Source organism: Mesoplodon bidens (genome assembly GCF_964165515.1).
Source record: "Mesoplodon bidens genome assembly, chromosome: 3".
In the NCBI taxonomy this organism is placed as follows: domain Eukaryota; kingdom Metazoa; phylum Chordata; class Mammalia; order Artiodactyla; family Ziphiidae; genus Mesoplodon; species Mesoplodon bidens.
In genome coordinates this window covers 41,435,896-41,454,472 of record NC_138178.1, presented here as the reverse complement: position 1 = coordinate 41,454,472, position 18,577 = coordinate 41,435,896, and the positions used below count along the sequence as shown (strand labels likewise).

Genomic DNA, 18,577 nt, shown 5'->3' with positions numbered 1-18,577 from the left:
CTGGGACCCAAAGATGACTGAAAGGGCATCTGGGGATGTTATCATGAGAGCAATTTGGGAAGCTTTTGTGGGGGAGTACAGGGAGGAGCAGCAGGGAGGTATAGGCACCTTGGTGGTGATGGCAGGACCAGCCCCAGCCTCACCTGGAAGGTGAGGGACCAGGAGAAGTTTGTAGATGTCAGCAAATCCAAGGTACTTAGGTGCTTAGGAGAGGACCCAGAGCAGGCCTGGACTAATGGGGCATGAGGCATATGGGGGACAGAGGGGAGATACTCCAAGGAGGTTTTCAGTCACTTAAAAAATAAGTGGAACATTGCGCTTCCTTGGTGGCACAGTGGTTGAGAGTCCGCCTGCCGATGCAGGGGACACGGGTTCGTGCCCTGGTCCGGGAAGATCCCACATGCCACGGAGCGGCTGGGCCCATGAGCCATGGCCGCTGAGCCTGCACGTCTGGAGCCTGTGCTCCGCAACGGGAGAGGCCACAACAGTGAGAGGCCTGCGTACCGCAAAAAAAAATAATAAATAATAATAATAAATAAATAAATAAATAAATGGAACATTTCTACAAATAGCATCTTATATGGAGGTTCATTATGTAAATGCATTAATTTCTTAGGGCTGCCATAACGAATTACCACAAACTGGGTGGCTTAAAACAACAGAAGTTTATTTTCTCATAGTTCTGGAGGCTAAAAGTCTGAAATTAAGAGGTTAGCAAGATTGGTTCCTTCTGGAGGCTCTGAGGGAGAATCTCTTACATGTCTTTCTCCTAGATTCTGGTAATTTCCAGCATTCCTTGGTGTTTCTTGGCTTATAGACACATCACTCCAATTTCTGCATCCATCTTCACATGGCCTTCTACTCTTGGGTCTTTCTTTGTGTCGTCTCCTCTTATAAGGATGTTGGTCATTGGATTTAGGGCCCACCCAAATCTGTATGATCTTATCTTAAGTAATTAAGTCTGCAAAGACTCTATTTGCAAATATGATAACACTCTGAGGTTCCAGGCAGACATGAATTTTGGGGCACAGTTTTCAACTCACTACAATATGTCACATAGAAGTGGAGCTTCCTTGGTTGAAGAGAAGATGGGGGTCTAGAATTCTTTCCACTTATGCCACACATCCATTTCTCTTTCCTCAGAGAAGACTGAAACACCTCCCTACAACCCTAGGAATTTTTGGAGCACATTTTTTTTTTTTTTTTTTTTTTTTTGCTCTACGTGGGCCTCTCACTGTTGTGGCCTCTCCCGTTGCGGAGCACAGGCTTAGCACTTCACTTAGCATGATAATCTCTAGGCCCATCCATGTTGCTGCAAATGGCATTATTTCATTCTTTTTTATGGCTGAGTAGTATTCCATTGTATATAATGATTGAGACCCAGACATCAGCCAGCACCTGCATGAGCATGTTCCAGACAAAACCAGTAGAACCAATATTCACTGAATATTCAACAGATTTTTACTCTATGTCTCCCAGGGCTGTGCACTGTTCTGGACACTGGGAACATCATTGTCACAAAGACAGATAAGGGGCCTCCTCACATGGGACTTACATTCAAGTGGGGAAGGGCAGAAAGTAAATAATTAACTAGATAATAGCAGACAATGATAATTAACTAGATAATAACTGGAAGGAAAAGAAAAGGTGATGTTCCTCTAAGATGGTGTGGACAGAGAGAGGTGACATTTGAGCCCAAACTTGAAAGATAAGAAGAAGTCAGCAAAACAAAGAGTGGGCCAAGTGAACTCCAAAAAAAGACAGAAAAGACATGATATACACCCTGGTAGTAAATGGCAGAGGCTGGAACGTCAGATCTGGGTTTCAGGCCTGGCTTTCACATTTATTAGCAGTGTGACCTTGGGCAAGTTACCATTGGGCTCTCATCTACAAAATGGGTCTCAGTACATAATTCTTGGGTTGCTGTAAGGATTAAGCAAGGTTGTATGTTGCCTGCTTAGCATGTGGCACCAGAAGCTTGATGGACAAGAGTCATGTAGGTTTCATAGGAGAAAGAGAGATGAGTGATGCACCAGGGCAGTGATTTTCAAGTTATGGACCTTGATATTATTATTGTCATAATTACACCTTCTGCCATTAAAGATGGTAGTCCTTGATATTGACATTCAAGCTGTCAGGGGCTGACCTGAACAGAACAGAAATGAGATGGGCTGCTCATGAATGGAGCCAGATAGGTATCTTTCTTTTCTGATAAAGGAAATGAGTCATATGAGTTCAGTCACAATCTCTTTGCCGGTGTCTTTTGGTCCAGAGATAAATATTGGTAAACGAGGTTTAGGATGTTGTCTCTGTTTTCCTTATTTCCACCTGCTATGAATCTGGTAGTGATTGTATTCTTGCAAAAACAAACATGGTGATTTGGGCATTGCAGTTTGGAAAGGACACAAACAAATGTGACAGGTGGCACAGTCACAGATTATCCTAGTGGGAGCCAGGAGCATAGAATTAAAAAATACTTTTCCCTTTATTTTTTATGCTATTACTAATTATTAAATAATATTAATAATTAATAATTATTAAAATAATAATGACTAACCCACAACACTGAATATCAGGTTATTTGGATCAATAATTTAGAGAAATTTGGGGTGAAAATTTTATTTTCTGAAATTATGTTTTCATGTTTTATTATAAAGTTCTCTACCATATAGAAAGATGACCTCTTCTATACCTATCACTTAGATCTAACCATTGTTAACATTTTGCCATATTTCCTTAACCTATTTATTTTTATTTGAAATATTCTAAGGAAAATTAGAGTTAGCATTACTCCTAAATACTTTTGAGTGCATTTCTTTGAAAAGAGACGTTTTCCTATATAATCATAATACCATGGTCATAAATCTAACAAAATTAACAATGCATACATATTTATATTCATTCCAGTTTCTTCAAATGTTCCCAGCATGCCTTTTACAGACATGTTCAGAGAAGGATCCAATCAGGGTTCACACAATGCATTTGAATGTTATGTAACTTAAGTATCCTTACTTCTGGAACTGTCTTAAAGGAAGAAATTTATACCCAGCTAAACTGTAGCTCATGTTTGAGGACAATCAGAAACATTTTTACATATAGGGGTGCAAGTCATACAACCCACAAGACTTCATGTAAATATTACTTGAAGAATAATGGACCATAAGTATACCCTCGATTAGTTATTTTGAGTCATCTAGTTCCAGTGGGGACATACTTAGTAGCAGTTTCTACTAGACCCGAAAAGTCTCATTGGCCATGATAATCTTCTTCACTCCACCATCTTTGCCTTCCTCTCCCCCACACATTATACAGCCTTCAGAATTAATGTGAAACACAACTAAGTTGGATTGATCTGTGTTCACAGATAAAAAGTTTGGACAGAAGGCACTGGAATTGGAAGCACTTGATGTGACACTGATTCTGGCGAGGAAAAACCTGTCTCACAGCCAGAACCTCCTCCACTGTCTCTGGGCTCTGCGTGTCTTTGCCTTTAGTGGTAAGCAACTCAATTGTGGCTCTCTGGGGGTGGCTTCCAGATCTGGGCTGGGACACCTGGAAACCATTTGGGGGTGTGGTTGGAAGGAGGGCATGGGTGGAGGACAAATGTAGTCCCAACAAGATAAATAAACCAGGAGGAGCCTCATGTTCTAGAGACTGTAGAGGTGAGAAGTTATTTCTTCATCTCCTTCTCAGCCATGGAGAACTCTTGAGCCAGTGCTTGAAGTGAGAGGTCCATATCGTTTTCCCTTGGGAGCTAAAACATCTTAGCACTCTACATCTCTCTGTCAGTACTACGAGATGAAAAAGACCTGTGGCAGGGGAAGGCAGACTTTATTCAGTCCTTATATCCAAGGCACAGAGCAATGTGTTACAGCTGTCAAGAGTGACCCTCACATCACAAGTCTCTCCACTATGTCCCTGAAGTCACTCATTGCTCATGACATCCTTTACCAAAGTTTATCTCCCAGTGCTTCTCAACATAGTCTTTCAGGTAACTTGATATATCATAGCACATGGGTTGATGTTATTTGCCATCTCCTGATTTGGATTATTTCTGATAATCATAACCATCCTGTATGTAGACTCAGCATTTCATAACTAAGAAAAAAGACAGTGAAGCTTAGAAGAATGAAGAAATTGCTTGAGTTCATACAGATAAGTCATGAGGACTAAGTTTCTAACTGCAAAATTCATGTTTATTCCACTCTCCATACGGATACAGTTATTAATAGATTATATTCTGTACCACCTATTTCAGTGTAAAGAACACAGACCTTTATTGCTCCTTTCTAAGCCCCTTTCCTGCAGAACAAAAGTGACAACTATTTAGATGTAATACTCTCTAGAGAAAAGAACATGAGCTTAGAGCCGAGAAGATCTGGGCTTGACTCTGACTTCATTTCTTAAGAGTCATATGATGTGTGCACTTAACCTGTTTAACCTCAGCTTCTTCCTCTGTAAAATTACAGTTGTAATAAGAGCTCATAGACTTGGTGGTTGGGCTAAGTAAGATCATGTTCACGGGTAAGCTCGTCACATAATAGTTGCTAAGTAAGTGTTAGTTTTTCTTCTCCGCTCTAATCTTTTCCCTCAGTCCTTTGAAATAATAGGAATCATACACATAAGGGGAGTAAACAGGTGGTGACCTTTTTCCGTAACTATCCTCAGGACTAACAAAATAGTAGGGACATATTTCATTGGTTAACTCCATGAATAAGCATGGAAGACCCATCAAAAGAAAGTATTTCTAGGGAATAATGAGACAGATGCTTGACTCCATGATCACAGACAGAATCTCCACTCACACTCATGTATGTTGACTGGAAAATCAAAGAATATTTGAGAGAGGCTGAAAGAATCTGTCCAAACCCATCTCTAATAAAGGAAAATCTAAGTGAGAAGTTGTGGCTCTGTATAAAGGACAACTCTTATTAATGAGTAGGCAGAAGGTGTGTCACCCCCATTTGGAGCTTGCCAGCAGCACGAGATTTGAAGTATCTTCTTTTGGTTTCATAAAGAATAGTTAAGATGAATAACTTACTCTCATTATATACATTGATTGTAGAGATCTTGAAGAATTCCTTCAGCAGGGAGCTCTGAAAAATGCTGAGATTTGCCTGTGGGTATGAGGAGGTGGCCATGTGTCTCCTATTCTAAGACAACATTTATTGTATGAACTGTTTCATAAAATATTTAAAAAAATACGATCACTCTCTACACATTGACTTTACTGATGAGAGGCAAGCAGAGTTCATGAAGCCCATGGGTTGCTGTCGCTTTGGTGAATTGTTAGCTACTGTTGAATGTTCCAGCAAGTTTTCTAAACAGCTCCTATCTGCAGAAGGAATTGGCTGGAACCATAATGGGTCTGTGACAGCCAGCGAACCCTTCGGCAGCTCTCAGATGGCCAGTGAGGTTGCTTATAGAGCTGCCAGAGGTCTAACCTTGGGCAGGCCTCCAGCATGGAAGAACTTAGCGAGGACTTTTTATTGTTATCCTCTTTCAGTTCCAAGTCTGAAGTCTCCCATGCTAGAATTCATGCTCTTAAAACTATTTCCTCCCTAACTCTACTTAATACTAGAATTTTGCTGAATTATTTGCCAGGAGTTTACTCCAGCATGTTTTCCCAATTTAGAAGTAAGGACTGAGTTAGTAGCCATGGGAAGGGAAGATTGATGGGCAGGACTAGGATGCCAAACTCTTGAATTTTGATCCATTCAATGACTGCCTGTACTAGCCTCAGGAGGGACGAATGCATAGAGGATATTCCAGGAACACGCACTCCTGGTGATAACTAAGACATCAGCCTCAGTCTCTCTCTGGTGGACTGTACTGAGCTGAACTATATTAGAGACTCCAGTTTTCCATTTTTCCCCCTTTCCTGAGGCTTGGAGCAAGCCAGTATAAGCCTCCCTTGTTTTTATCTCTTTGCTTCTCCCTGACCCCCTTGTTTCCACTCGTATTTCCTGGAACAAAGCTGGCCCAAAGCACAAGGCATTCATAGGTCTCTGTTTTACTACAACAGTACAGTGGAGGAAAGGAAAAAGAGTCACACCTTGGAATATAACTTTCTTTCCTTCTCCCACTGAAAGTTTTGCCTTGGGCCAAGATTCCATTCTATATCCTGGGGGTTCCTCTTATTTTTGACGTGATCAGAGCTCTTCCTAAAGTGCGCTGAGTGGAGTGAGGTGCTGGGAATATTGCAGAGTGGCTGGGGCCTCATCGGAGATGAGAGGTTTTGTATCCAAAGTACTCACCTGAAGCCACCAGGATGACCAGCTACCCCTTTCGGTCTCTTTCTATTATTCAGATCTATCACTCTGTTTTTATAGCCATCCAATTGGGCAAAAAGGCAAAAATTTCTGGTAGTTACCTCTGAGCAGGACCAACTGATTCTTCCTTTGCCATTCTAATGGATAGAGGTATAGTCAAGCCTTAGCCTTTTAATGATGGGCGATCCGAGTGCAAAAGTTGTAGGGGAACTTGGAACCGGGGTGGAACAAAAAGGGCACTATCTTCTTTATTAGGTTGCTTCTTAAAGTTTTAAAGAAGTCAATCCAAGTTGGACTGAAACTTATCCCATCCACTTACGACTTTTCTTCATTGTTAAGTCTCCAAACAGCAAAATACGTCTAAGAAAGTGTTTTTTAAGATACTGGCTCTGTGTGTGTGTGTGTGCGCACATGTATGTGTGCATGCATGTATGTATCATATAGGAAGTCGGTGGTGGGTGAAACAGCTTGAACTTAAGTAGTTGCCAGAAACCCAAAGATCTGCTTACAGAAAAAATCTGCTCGGCAATTGCCTTGGCTATTCTGATTGACTATACAAAGGAGTAGGGCAATGGGCCACCAGAAAATGAAAAACAGAATTTCATGGCTTGGGACCCTTTTGAGAAAGAGATAGTGTGGGAAGATAATGTGTGCTTTTCAGATGATCTTTAACTTCCAAGTCAGGGATAAAAGACCATAGAGTTTCTCTGCTTTTAAGTTGCCTTTGGTAAGAAAAGTGATGGACCTCCCCTATCTTTTAGGCTCATTCTGTAATGCTGAAAATTACGCTTGGTTCAGATGGGTCAATAACTAGAGTGCTTTTGTCTTTCTCAGTCACCACAGGAGCCATGCTGGGAATTAATGGAGCGATGGAACTGCTTCTCAAGGTCATCACCCCTTATACCCAGAAGCGCACCCGAGTAATCAGGTACAGAGCAATTTTTAGTACTTTTGCCTTCTTTGCAGTAGATACAGATATGGGAATGGTCTCAGAGATATTCGCTTGGTGCTTCCAGTTCACTTAGCAATGACTTCCCCCTTGTAGATATGGTACTATGATTTTATCCTGTCTCAACTCGCATCCCTCCCCACCCATGCATCATTTCCTCGGATTGTCACAACAACCTGAATGGATATATCATCTTCATTTTCAGATGAGGGAACTCAGATGTGTAGAGAGTCTTATCCAAGGTCACAATGCTAGGAAAAGGCAGAGTTGGGATTTGAATCCAGCCAGATCTGTCTGACTCAAAGGCCCTTGTTTTTTGCGTGAAGCCTTCAGGTATCTCTTTTAATCACAGACTCTACCATAGTGAGTACAGCCCTTAAAAGACAGTCCAGACATGATAGGGAAAGGTGATGCTCTCAGGGTTCCTAAATTTCTGATATGAAATTCTGATTGTGTGCTGGTTTTGAGATGTGTTTTTATGATTGGAAAGTGAAACTCAGCCTATTCTCCCTGGCCCTGCCTCCTGGAGTGGAGTGAATTGAATCTCAAACTTAAAAAAAGGGAGATGGTTAAAGACGCAAGCTTCAGAGATATTTGGAACCAATAAGATCCATCATTTATGGGAGTGACTCAGCGAGGACCTTGAAAGAATATTAGAAAAAATTCAGCCAGTTTCCAAGATACATGGGGTCATTTGGCAAAGTAGCATTTCCATGACCAGCCATGAGATTTTCCGCATCCCAGCATCAGTCGTCGGCTCATCTTCCACCTGATTATTTTTCTCTTGGGTCACCACAGTAATGCCATTATCATCCATTCTCACCTGCAGCTCTCTACACCAGCATTTCCTAGAGTGATAAACATTATATCTTGGTAAAAAAAAAAATTTCTCATCAAATATATTGAGAAGTACTGGGTTAAACAAAGTTAGGTATATTTCTTTAGTGTAAGACTTCTCAAAGCCTTCATAAAGCCAACACACATTCAGAATATTCAAGATGCGTATGTAGTATATACCCTTTTCCAAAACTAATTTGGTTAGGGAACTACTTTTGTTTGCAGACCACCTTTTTTTTGGGAGTCAGTGTTGCATGTGCCTCATTTGAGAAATCTCTTCTCTGAAGTGCAAATGTATTGCAAAATGGGATTCAACGAAATTCTGTCAAGGGATCCTCATTTAGTTAAGTATAAAACTTCAGAGTCACAAGCTCAGTGACCAAAAAAATTAACTTTCTTGGTTTTTCTGTATTTTATTTTATATTTTATTTTATTTATTTTATATTATATTTTATTTCCCTCTTAAACTTCCATTATTCAATTTGAATATGTTTGATTTGGATATTTCAGTTTTTATCATGGTGTGTTGGCCTTTGCTGCTGACATATGCAGTCTTAACATGTCCTTTGATCAGCAATCCATGAGCCATATCTTTTTGCCTTACTCACCAGGACTCTTCTAATCTGCTGTTGTCTCCATGTATCTCTTTGGCAGCTCAGGAATGTTTGGTTTCTTACCCTACATCATGTGAAAATCTAGTGATGTCTCCTGGGCCCATCCACATACCAGTATCATACAGTACTCACTCGGGTACATGTTGTTTGGAGAGCTCCTCTAGGCAAGCCCTTCCCAGCTTACCTTGGCACTAGGCCCTTCCCTTCTGGGATCCTGATAGCTTTTATGGTCTTCCCTATTCAGATTGAGCTAGGGAGAGTAAGCAACAAAGCACAGAAGCCCCCTTCTCAGAGACTCATGCTAGTTGCCATCTCTATTGCTTTTTTTCTCCTGGAAAGTAACCCCAGGGATAAACAGGGGTGGATGTTTCTGATGACAAAATGACTTTTCAGGGACCTCGGGCATATTTCTGCATTTCTGGTCTGTTCTGTAAAAGTTAGACAAGATGAGTCCCCTTCTTGATCCAAATGCCAAATTAAAACCAAACCTCCATAGAGGAGAGGCTTTTCCACCAATCATTTTGATAAAGCTGTCATTGCCGTGGCATTTATTATGTGCACTGCCCCATGCTAAGCTCTTAGCATGCATTATCTCATTTGATCCTCTCCTCTCTTCTGCGAGGCAGGTGCTATTGCTCTCCCCAATTTTACAGGGAAAAAAAAAATTGAAGCTGAAAGAAGTTAAGTAACATGCTGGGATTTAAGTGAAAGAGCTGGAATTTAAACCCTGTCTGATACATGAGCCTTAGCTCTTAAACCACCACCGGAGTATCTTACACAGTCTATTTCCAGCATTTGATTTCTAAACCACCATATATAAGGCAATCACAAGCGGTTAAACTTTGTTTAAATTTCTGTTACCATCTAAACGCACATACTCATGGACCAATTTGCTCAATGATAGAGGGAGTCTTTCTCCTCCATCGTATGGCTCTTTTCTCTCAAAGGCGAAATAAATGTCTGTTCCCTCTGCTTTTGAATTCTTTCTCAAAGCTGCCTTGTTTTCTGCCTTACCCTCAGCCTCCAGCAGCAAGACAAGAGCAAAGGTGCTAAAATCAGAAGACCTGCCTTGTTGCCCTCTTTCTAGCTGATTCCTTGGCGAGTCATTTATCCTTTCTTAACTAAACTGTTACATTTCTCAGAGTGGGAATATCAAGTCCTACCTCTTAGGTTTGTTGGGGGCATTAAGAAATATTGTGCCAAAAATCTTGGAAGCTTTGATGTGCTTTAATTATTGTTCCTCATTATGAATATAAATGCTATTGGGTACTTGGCTGCCTGCTTCAGATCTGGCAGCAAAGCTAGAGGCGAACATGCAGATGAGAAATTTCTGCCACTACTCACCTTCTCACATGAACTCCATTTCCCAAATAGAAACTAAGTTGTACCCCAATGAGTTCTACTCAACTCCACTTGGATGCCAGAACCTGTGGGTTTGAAGGGGTCTTTCAGGGATGAAGTAACATGTCAGGGGACGTGAATAGCTTTACTGAGTGTCAGCCTCCAAATGCTAGCAAGCCCCGGGAGAGTTATTCTTGGATGCCTCTGTAGGAACAGATGCCCAGCGTTGTGTCACTATGACTCCTCCCTGCCCTGGAGATTAAACCTGCCCTATTTCTCTAGCACAAACCTAAAATTAGTTATGCAGCTGTCCTCCAATAAAACCTTGTCTCCAGATAGTATTCAGGGCAAGATTTATGTCAGAGAAACAAACCGCACACCTTCTAGAGACAAGGGGCATGCAGAGCAATGTCACTCACCCTCTGTGGCCTTGTGCCAGCCCTCACTCTCAGGGGAGGTGGCTATTCCAAGCCTTCCTCACTTCCCAAATACCCACCGTGCTGGCAGAGTCTTACTGTCATAGATTTGGGTCGGCTTGCACCTGTTCCTTCATGACCATTGCTTTAGTCTGAGCAGTTTTCTTCAGACCTAGACAGCTACTATAGCCCTCCCACTGGTATTTCGTGACTTCAAAGCAATCAAGACTGTGTCCCTATCTCCATCTCCATGCTTCCCTTTTAGTCCTCCTCTCATCTTTCTTTCTAGCCAGCTACCCCTGCACCTGGGATGCTCTGTCCTGTTCCAGATCTTTCCTCACGTGCTTCCCTCCCTCTGGACGGGCAGTCCTGCCTTATTGAATGGCAGAAGGTGCCCCCATTCTTCAGACCCCACCTTATGGTGCCTGCTCCACCTCACCAGACAAAAGGAATTTCCCCTCGTCCAGCACTTTGTTCATATTTTCCTGTAATATATATCAAATTTGACTCTGTACCATGTTGGCGTGTGTGTCTTCTCTCCCATATAAATTCTAAACCTCCTAAAGGTAGAAGTCAAATTATATTTATCTTGCTGTTATCCATTGGTCCTACCCAAGTTCTGGGACCATGGTAGGCTCTTAATTCAATTCAAAAGAAATTCTTCAATTAAAAAAGTTTTATATTTTGTGAATAACCTATCTAATGATGAATAAAAGCCAACATTTACTGAGTGGGTGCTACAGTAGGCACTTCATATTTATTATCTTATTATTCCTTGGTACCAAGCCAACTTCACATTTGAGGTTCTATCATGTCTAAACATGTCTAGGAAATGAAGTAGCTGGTCTACCCAGAACTCTCTTGCATGAGGGACTGAGGTGCCTTGCGGGAGGGGACTCATTCTAGAGAATGAGAAGCAGCAACCATCAGCTTGAAAGAGAACAAAGTCTCACTGGACGGGGTCTTTTGTCTCTTACTTAGAGTTGTCGGGGGAAACTGAAATTGGCAGAAGAGAAAGATCTGCGTTTGAGGGGCTGTGACGGGCAGCATTCACAGTCAGATTTTGCTTCCTATTTGAAGCAGAGCTAGGCCTCCAGTATTTGGTTTGATAATCCATTCGGCGGGAATTTATGGGGCTTTAGAATTTATGGGGGAGCTTTTTATAGACTCAGGGAGGGAGAAATGACACAGGGCCAGGGTGAGCTAGCTCTTGGTAGCTTGCTCTACTGTGAACAAGTTTGTTTATCTGCACCAAAGCTGTCTTTGAGCTTTCCAAATTCACTAAGTAGAAGAATTTTTTTGAGGCAAAGATGAATTGCTTGTCTGTGACTGACTCATCTTGTGACCTTAGAAGAGTCTGTGTTTGTTCCATGTCTCAACACCTTCTGTACCTTTGTGCCCTCATTTCCAGTGTGGACCTAAGGGTCTTGGTAAAAATAATGACAATTTCCACTGTCTGTCCACATAACTATTTCCAAAGCATGGCCACATTTTCACATGGTAATAGTTAACCCAACCTTTGAAGCTGAATTAGCAGCTGTTATCATTGGTTTATTGCCCAGGACTTTAAACTCTGTTGGCCTCTCTTGCCTCAGAAACATCAGAGTCAATCAGAAACGGGTTGAGTCTTCCTAGCAGAGGTTGGAGCTTGAGCTCCATTGTATTCCCTGACCATTGCACCGTCCTTTGAGAAAGGGAACTCAGGACATCCGTGAGCTGAGATGGTTCCTTCATCCTTCACTTACAGTTTCTCTGGAGCTTTCCCAAGAAGACAGGAGGTCAGGAAATGTGTTGTTCAGGACCTTGCTGGTCTAACCCTCACAGAAGACAGCATTTCCAGTATTCACACCCCTTCAGTGTCCTCTCAGGCTTTCAGCAGGGTTCTCATGCTGTGAGTTATACTCATCAGGCTCAGGAGTTCCTGGGCGCCTGGGTTTCTTTGAGGTCATGGTGTTCAGAGGCTGTGTGCTTTACCTGGGCTCAAACACTTCGACAAGAGGAGAAGAGGGATGTGTTGGGTCTTTCGCAAGCCTCATAAGCAAATTCTTCAGCTTAGTCTCTTGTTGTCTGTGCGTAGAATAGTTTTAAGTGATCTTCTCCCTTCAAAGTCCTGATCTCAGGGCATCTCTGGCATTTGAGCTTTGCCTGAGTTCAGGATTACTAGGCCTTGCTTCGTTGACAGCTCTTTATGGTGATTTCATCTTCAGTTTGTAAGCTCTAAAATATGTCCTGCACCTCCTTTCCCTTCCCCAAAAATCCCTACTTTTTTTTTTCAGAGCCAGGCCCTCTGGGCTTTCTCCGACCATCATACCATTCCACTTTTTGGATGAGTGCAGACTCAACCAAAGCTAATGCGTTCCCTGAGCTCATGAGCTATTGGGTGACTCAGCTACTTTGTCACTGAGACAAAGAAGCAAAATCTCCTGTTTTTCAAAATAGCTACTGAATTTCTCCCTGGGTGTTCATTTTCCCCTTCCCCTCCCATTAATGGCTCTGTGAATTTTGCTGCTCTCTGTTCAATATAATTAGACTCTGTGGTCTCCAGAGCAAGGGCTCACATTGGGGTTTCAGAAACCGTGTGCCCCCGATCACTTGGACTCAGATACCTTGGAACAGGAACAAAAAAATTCCACCCCAGCCCTACAAGTGCTTTTATTGGGAGTGAGCAGCACAGGCTCAACTTACTGACAGAGTGATTAGTGCGTTTGCCACCTGACTCCAAGCCTGTAGCTGATGGTGGGATGAATAGTTTCCTACATATATTAAACCTTGGCGACTAGGTTTGTTGGTTTAAATCCCTCTCATCTTTTTTGGGAAGCCAGTAATCTCTCCCTGATTAGGGCCAGTCATAGATATTCAAGTCATAGGATCTAAAGTTGGAAGGTCCTTAAGGATCTGCTGGTCCAGCTCCTTCATTTTAAGATGAGGTGACTGAAACTGAGAGATTGAACTAAGCCTTCTAACCTAATTTCAAGACACTATTCATTTCTCTAAGATGCTCTACTGTATAATGAAAATCCAACTTCCCTTGAAGTAGGATTTTTAACATTTATTTGACAACATTGTAAGTGTCTGTCTTGGTGCTAGGCACGGGGGTTTGAAAACAGCAGAAGGTGGACCCTGTCTTTCAAGTTGGTGACAGTCTGTGGCAACAATAACAGTGCAGTGTGGGAGGAACTTTCTGACCCAGTGTTGGGCTTATGAAATGGACTGACTTCCTCTTCTGTGGAAAGGTCCTCATCATGCCTTTATCTGGAAATGCCCTTAGAGCTGAGTCAGAAGGGCTTCTGTTGTGGGCCCCGTTCCTTAGGAGGCCCAGGACTTTAGAGAGCCTTCCTGGAAATGTGTAAAGTACTCCTTTAGGCCTGAGATGGGCTTCGGTTGGCAGTGTATCAACAGGACTCCAGTCTGTTCCTCCCCCTTCAGGGTGCTCTCTGATGTCCTAACACCTCAGTGAGGTGGACTGGATACCTTGAGGAGGAGAAGCTCTGGAACACATGCATATGGGGCTGTCCTGAGACTCCATGACCAGTCCTCGATTCAAGGGGTATGATCTGGCAAGGAGATCACTCTTGCGATCTGGTGCGGTATTTTGTCCTCAGCATGACATGAGATGGGGCAGACGGAATGGTGCTGACATGCTGATTTTGAGTGCATCCAGTTGTTTGTATAGACAGGGTCTCCAAAACAAAACAAAACTAAACTAAACTAAACTAAACTTGGGCCTGCATACCCTAGGACAGTCATACGTGCCCTGCTTTGCCCTGGCGAGGGTTCTCTACAGAAACTCCATTCCCATCTTTATCTGCTGAAGCCAGTTCTGCCCATATCTCTTCATGGATTTGCCTCCATTTCCCCTCTGTAGACTGGAGGCAGGCTCTTAAGAATTTTCACTTTCCGTAGAAATTAATCTTACAGCCCAACCTGACTCAGCAAGGAGCATTTGCAAAGAAGTTTGTATCTTCCTGTAAATCATGCCCTCTTCACAATACAGTAACTGCCCATAAATATATGGGTGAGGGGATTTGAAGAACCAGGGGGAGGTACAGAAAGACCTGTATCAGTAAAAACTCTTATGACCTTCACCCTTTGCTTTGAGGGAAGACATGCTTCTAATAGACCATTACCAAATTCTTCAGGGGTTGATTCCACACTCAGATAGTACAAATTATAAAGCACATGGGTGAAGGAAACTCACTCTGCTTTTCCTATGGGGCTGTGAGTGGGTGCTGTGTCTGGGGATGTGTTTAATTAGCAGAGATAAGCCAGCTCAATTAGTTGGAAAGGAAAGGGTCAAAAGGAAGCCATTAAGCAGATGTATTATCATCTAAAGCTAGCTTCTTTAAAGAATTTAGACAGAGATGCAGGATGGGAACAGATTGGAGGCTTTCTGTCTAAGTTCAATTATAGCACTATTTTAATATTAGATTGCAAGTGATTGTTAATTATATTTAAAAGAGCCAATGAGGGAGCTTCAAGATGGCAGAGGAGTAAGATGTGGAGATCACCTTCCTCCCCACAAACAAACACATCAGAGATACATCTACATGTGGAACAACTCCTACAGAACACCTACTGAATGCTGGCAGAAGACCTCAGACCTCCCCAAAGGAAAGAAACTCCCTACATACCTGGGTAGGGCAAAAGAAAAAAGAAAAAACAGAGACAAAAGAATAGGGATGGGACCTGCACCAGTGGGAGGGAGCTGTGAAGGAGGAAAGGTTTCCACACACTAGAAAGCCCCTTCGTGGGCGGAGACTGCGGGTGGCGGGCGGCGGGGGGAAGCTTCGGAGCCACAGAGGAGAGCGCAGCAATAGGGGTGCGGAGGGCAAAGCGGAGAGATTCCCGCACAGAGGATCGGTGCCGATCGGCACTCACCACCCGGAGAGGCTTGTCTGCTCACCCGCCGGGGCGGGCGGGGCTGGGAGCTGAGGCTTGGGCTTCGGTCAGAGCGCAGGGAGAGGACTGGGGTTGGCGGCGTGAACACAGCCTGAAGGGATTAGTGCGCCACAGCTAGCCGGGAGGGAGTCCCGGAAAAGGTCTGGAGCTGCCGAAGAGGCGAGAGACTTTTTCTTGCCTCTGTGTTTCCTGGTGCACGAGGAGAAGGGATTAAGAGTGCCGCTTAAAGGAGCTCCAGAGACGGGCGTGAGCCGTGGCTATCAGTGCGGACCCCAGAGATGGGCATGAGACACTAAGGCCGCTGTTGCCACCACCAAGAAGCCTGTGCGCGAGCACAGGTCACTATCCCCACCTCCCCTCCAGGGAGCCTGTGCAGTCCACCACTGCCAGAGTCCCGGGATCCAGGGACGACTTCTCCGGGAGAACGCACAGCACGCCTCAGGCTGTTGCAACATCATGCTGGCCTCTGCTGCCGCAGGCTGCCCCCCATCCATACCCCTCCCTGCCCCCGGCCTGAGTGAGCCAGAGCCCCTGAATCAGCTGCTGCTTTAACCCCATCCTGTGTGAGCAAAGAACAGATGCCCTCAGGCAACCCACACATAGAGGTGGATTCAAATCCAAAGCTGAACCCCAAGAGCTGTGCAAACAAAGACGAGAAAGGGAAATCTCTCCCAGCAGCCTCAGGAGCATTAAGTCTCCACAGTCAACTTGATGTGCCCTGCATCTGTGGAATACCTGAAGAGACAACGAATCATCCCAAATTGAGGAGGTGGACTTTGGGAGCAACGATATGCATATTTTTTCCCTTTTTCTCTTTTTGTGAGTGTGTATGTGTATGCTTCTGTGTGTGATTTTGTCTGTATAGCTTTGCTTTTATCATTTTTCCTAGGGTTCTGTCCTTTTTTTTTTTTTTTAGTATAGTTTTTAGCTCTTGTTATCATTGGTGGACTTGTTTTTTGGTTTGGTTGCTCTCTTCTTTCTTTTTTTCTAATAAAATTTTTTTTAATAATTTTTTATTTTATATTTTAATAACTTTATTTTATTTTATTTTATCTTCTTTCTTTCCTTTTCTTTCTTTCTTTCTTTCTTTCATTCTTCCCTTTCTTTCTCTTTCTTTCCTTCCTCCCTCCCTCCCTCCCTCCCTCCTCCCTTCCTTCCTTCCTTCCTTCCTTCCTTCCTTCCTTCCTTCCTTCCTTCCTTCCTTTCTTTCTTTCTTTCTTTCTTTTCTTTTCTTTTCTTTTCTTTTCTTTTCTTTTCTTTTCTTTTCTTTTCTTTCTTTCCTTTTTTTCTCCCTTTTATTCTGAGCCATGTGGTGACAGGCTCTTGGTGCTCCAGCCAGGATTCAGGGCTGTGCCTTTGAGGTGGGAGAGCCCAGTTCAGGACACTGGTCCACAAGAGACCTCCCAGCTCCACGTAATATCTGATGGGGAAAATCTCCCAGAGATCTCCATCTCAACAACAGCACCCAGCTTCACTCAACAACCAGCAAGCTACAGCGCTGGACACCCTATGCCAAACAACAAACAAGACAGGAACACAACCCCATCTATTAGCAAAGAGGCTGCCTAAAATCATAATAAGGCCACAAACACCCCAGAACACACCACCAGATGTGGACCTGTCCAGCAGAAAGACAAGATCCAGTCTCATCCACCAAAACACAGGCATTAGTCCCCTCCACCAGGAAGCCTACACAACCCACTGAACCAACCTCAGACACTGGGGACAGACACCAAAAACAACAGAAACTACGAACCTGCAGCCTGCAGAAAGGAGACCCTAAAAACAGTAATTTAAGCAAAATGAGAAGACAGAGCAACACACAGAAGATGAAGGAGCAAGGCAAAAACCCACCAGACCTAACAAATGAAGAGGAAATAGGCAGTCTACCTGAAAAAGAATTCAGAATAATGATAATAAAGATGATCCAAAATCTTGGAAACAGAATGGAGAAAATACAAGAAACGTTTAACAAGGATCTAGAAGAACTAAAGAGCAAACAAACAGGGATGAACAACACAATAAATGAAATTAAAAATTCTCGGGCTTCCTTGGTGGTGCAGTGGTTAAGAATCCGTCTGCCAGTGCAGGGGACACAGTTTCAAGCCCTTGTCTGGGAAGATCCCATGTGCCGCAGAGCAACTAAGCTGGTGCACCACAACTACTGAGTCTGCACTCGGGAGCCTGTGAGCCACAACTGCTGAAGCTCACGTGCCACAACTAATGAAGCCCAGGTGCCTAGAGCCTGTGCCCTGCAACAAGAGAAGCCACTGCAATGAGAAGCCCACACACCACAACAAAGAGTAGCCCCCACTCGCCACAACTAGAGAAAGCCCACGCACAGCAAAGAAGACCCAGCAGAGCCAAAAATAAATTAATTAATTTAAAATTTTTTTCTAAAAGGGATCAATAGCAGAATAACTGAGGCAGAAGAACGGATAAGGGAACTGGAAGGTAAAATAGTGTAAATAACAACTGCAGAGCAGAATAAAGAAAAAAGAATGAAAAGGATTGAGGACAGTCTCAGAGACCTCTGGGACAACATTAAAGGCACCAACATTCGAATTATAGGGGTCCCAGAAGAAGAAGAGAAAAACAAAGGGACTGAGAAACTATTTGAAGAGATTATAGCTGAAAATTTCCCTAACATGGGAAAGGAAATAGTTAATCAAGTCCAGGAAGCACAGAGAGTCCCATACAGGATAAATTCAAGGAGAAACACGCAAAGACACAATTAATCAAACTATCAAAAATTAAATACAAAGAAAAAATATTAAAAGCATCAAGGGAAAAACAACAAATAACACACAAAGGAAGCCCCATAAGGTTAACAGCTGATCTTTCAGCAGAAACTCTGAAAGCCAGAAGGGAGTGGCAGGATATATTTAAAGTGATGAAGGAGAAAAACCTTAAACCAAGATTACTCTACCCAGCAAGGATCTCATTCAGATTTCCAGAGAAACTGAAACCTTTACAGACAAGCAAAAGTTAAGAGAATTCAGCACAATGAAACCAGCTTTACAACAAATGCTAAAGGAACTTCTCTAGGCAAGAAACACAAGGGAAGGAAAAGACCTACAATAACAAACCCAAAACAATTAAGAAGATGGTAATAGGAACATGCATATCGATAATTACCTTAAATGTAAATGGATAAAACGCCCAAACCAAAAGACATAGACTGGCTGAATGGATACAAAAACAAGACTGGTATATATGCTGTCTACAAGAGACTCACCTCAGACCTAG

General features: G+C 43.0%; 1 protein-coding gene across 1 annotated transcript in view; it reads left to right on the top strand.

Moving 5' to 3' along the window:
* AGBL1 (AGBL carboxypeptidase 1) overlaps nt 1-18,577 on the top strand; it is a gene marked incomplete at both ends in the record, with an annotated part of 563,318 nt that overhangs the window by 67,145 nt on the left and 477,596 nt on the right. The window contains 2 exons of the mRNA XM_081229515.1: nt 3,365-3,496; nt 7,107-7,200. Coding sequence (XP_081085641.1) covers nt 3,365-3,496; nt 7,107-7,200 — 226 coding nt within the window. The remainder of the gene's footprint in view (nt 1-3,364; nt 3,497-7,106; nt 7,201-18,577) is intronic.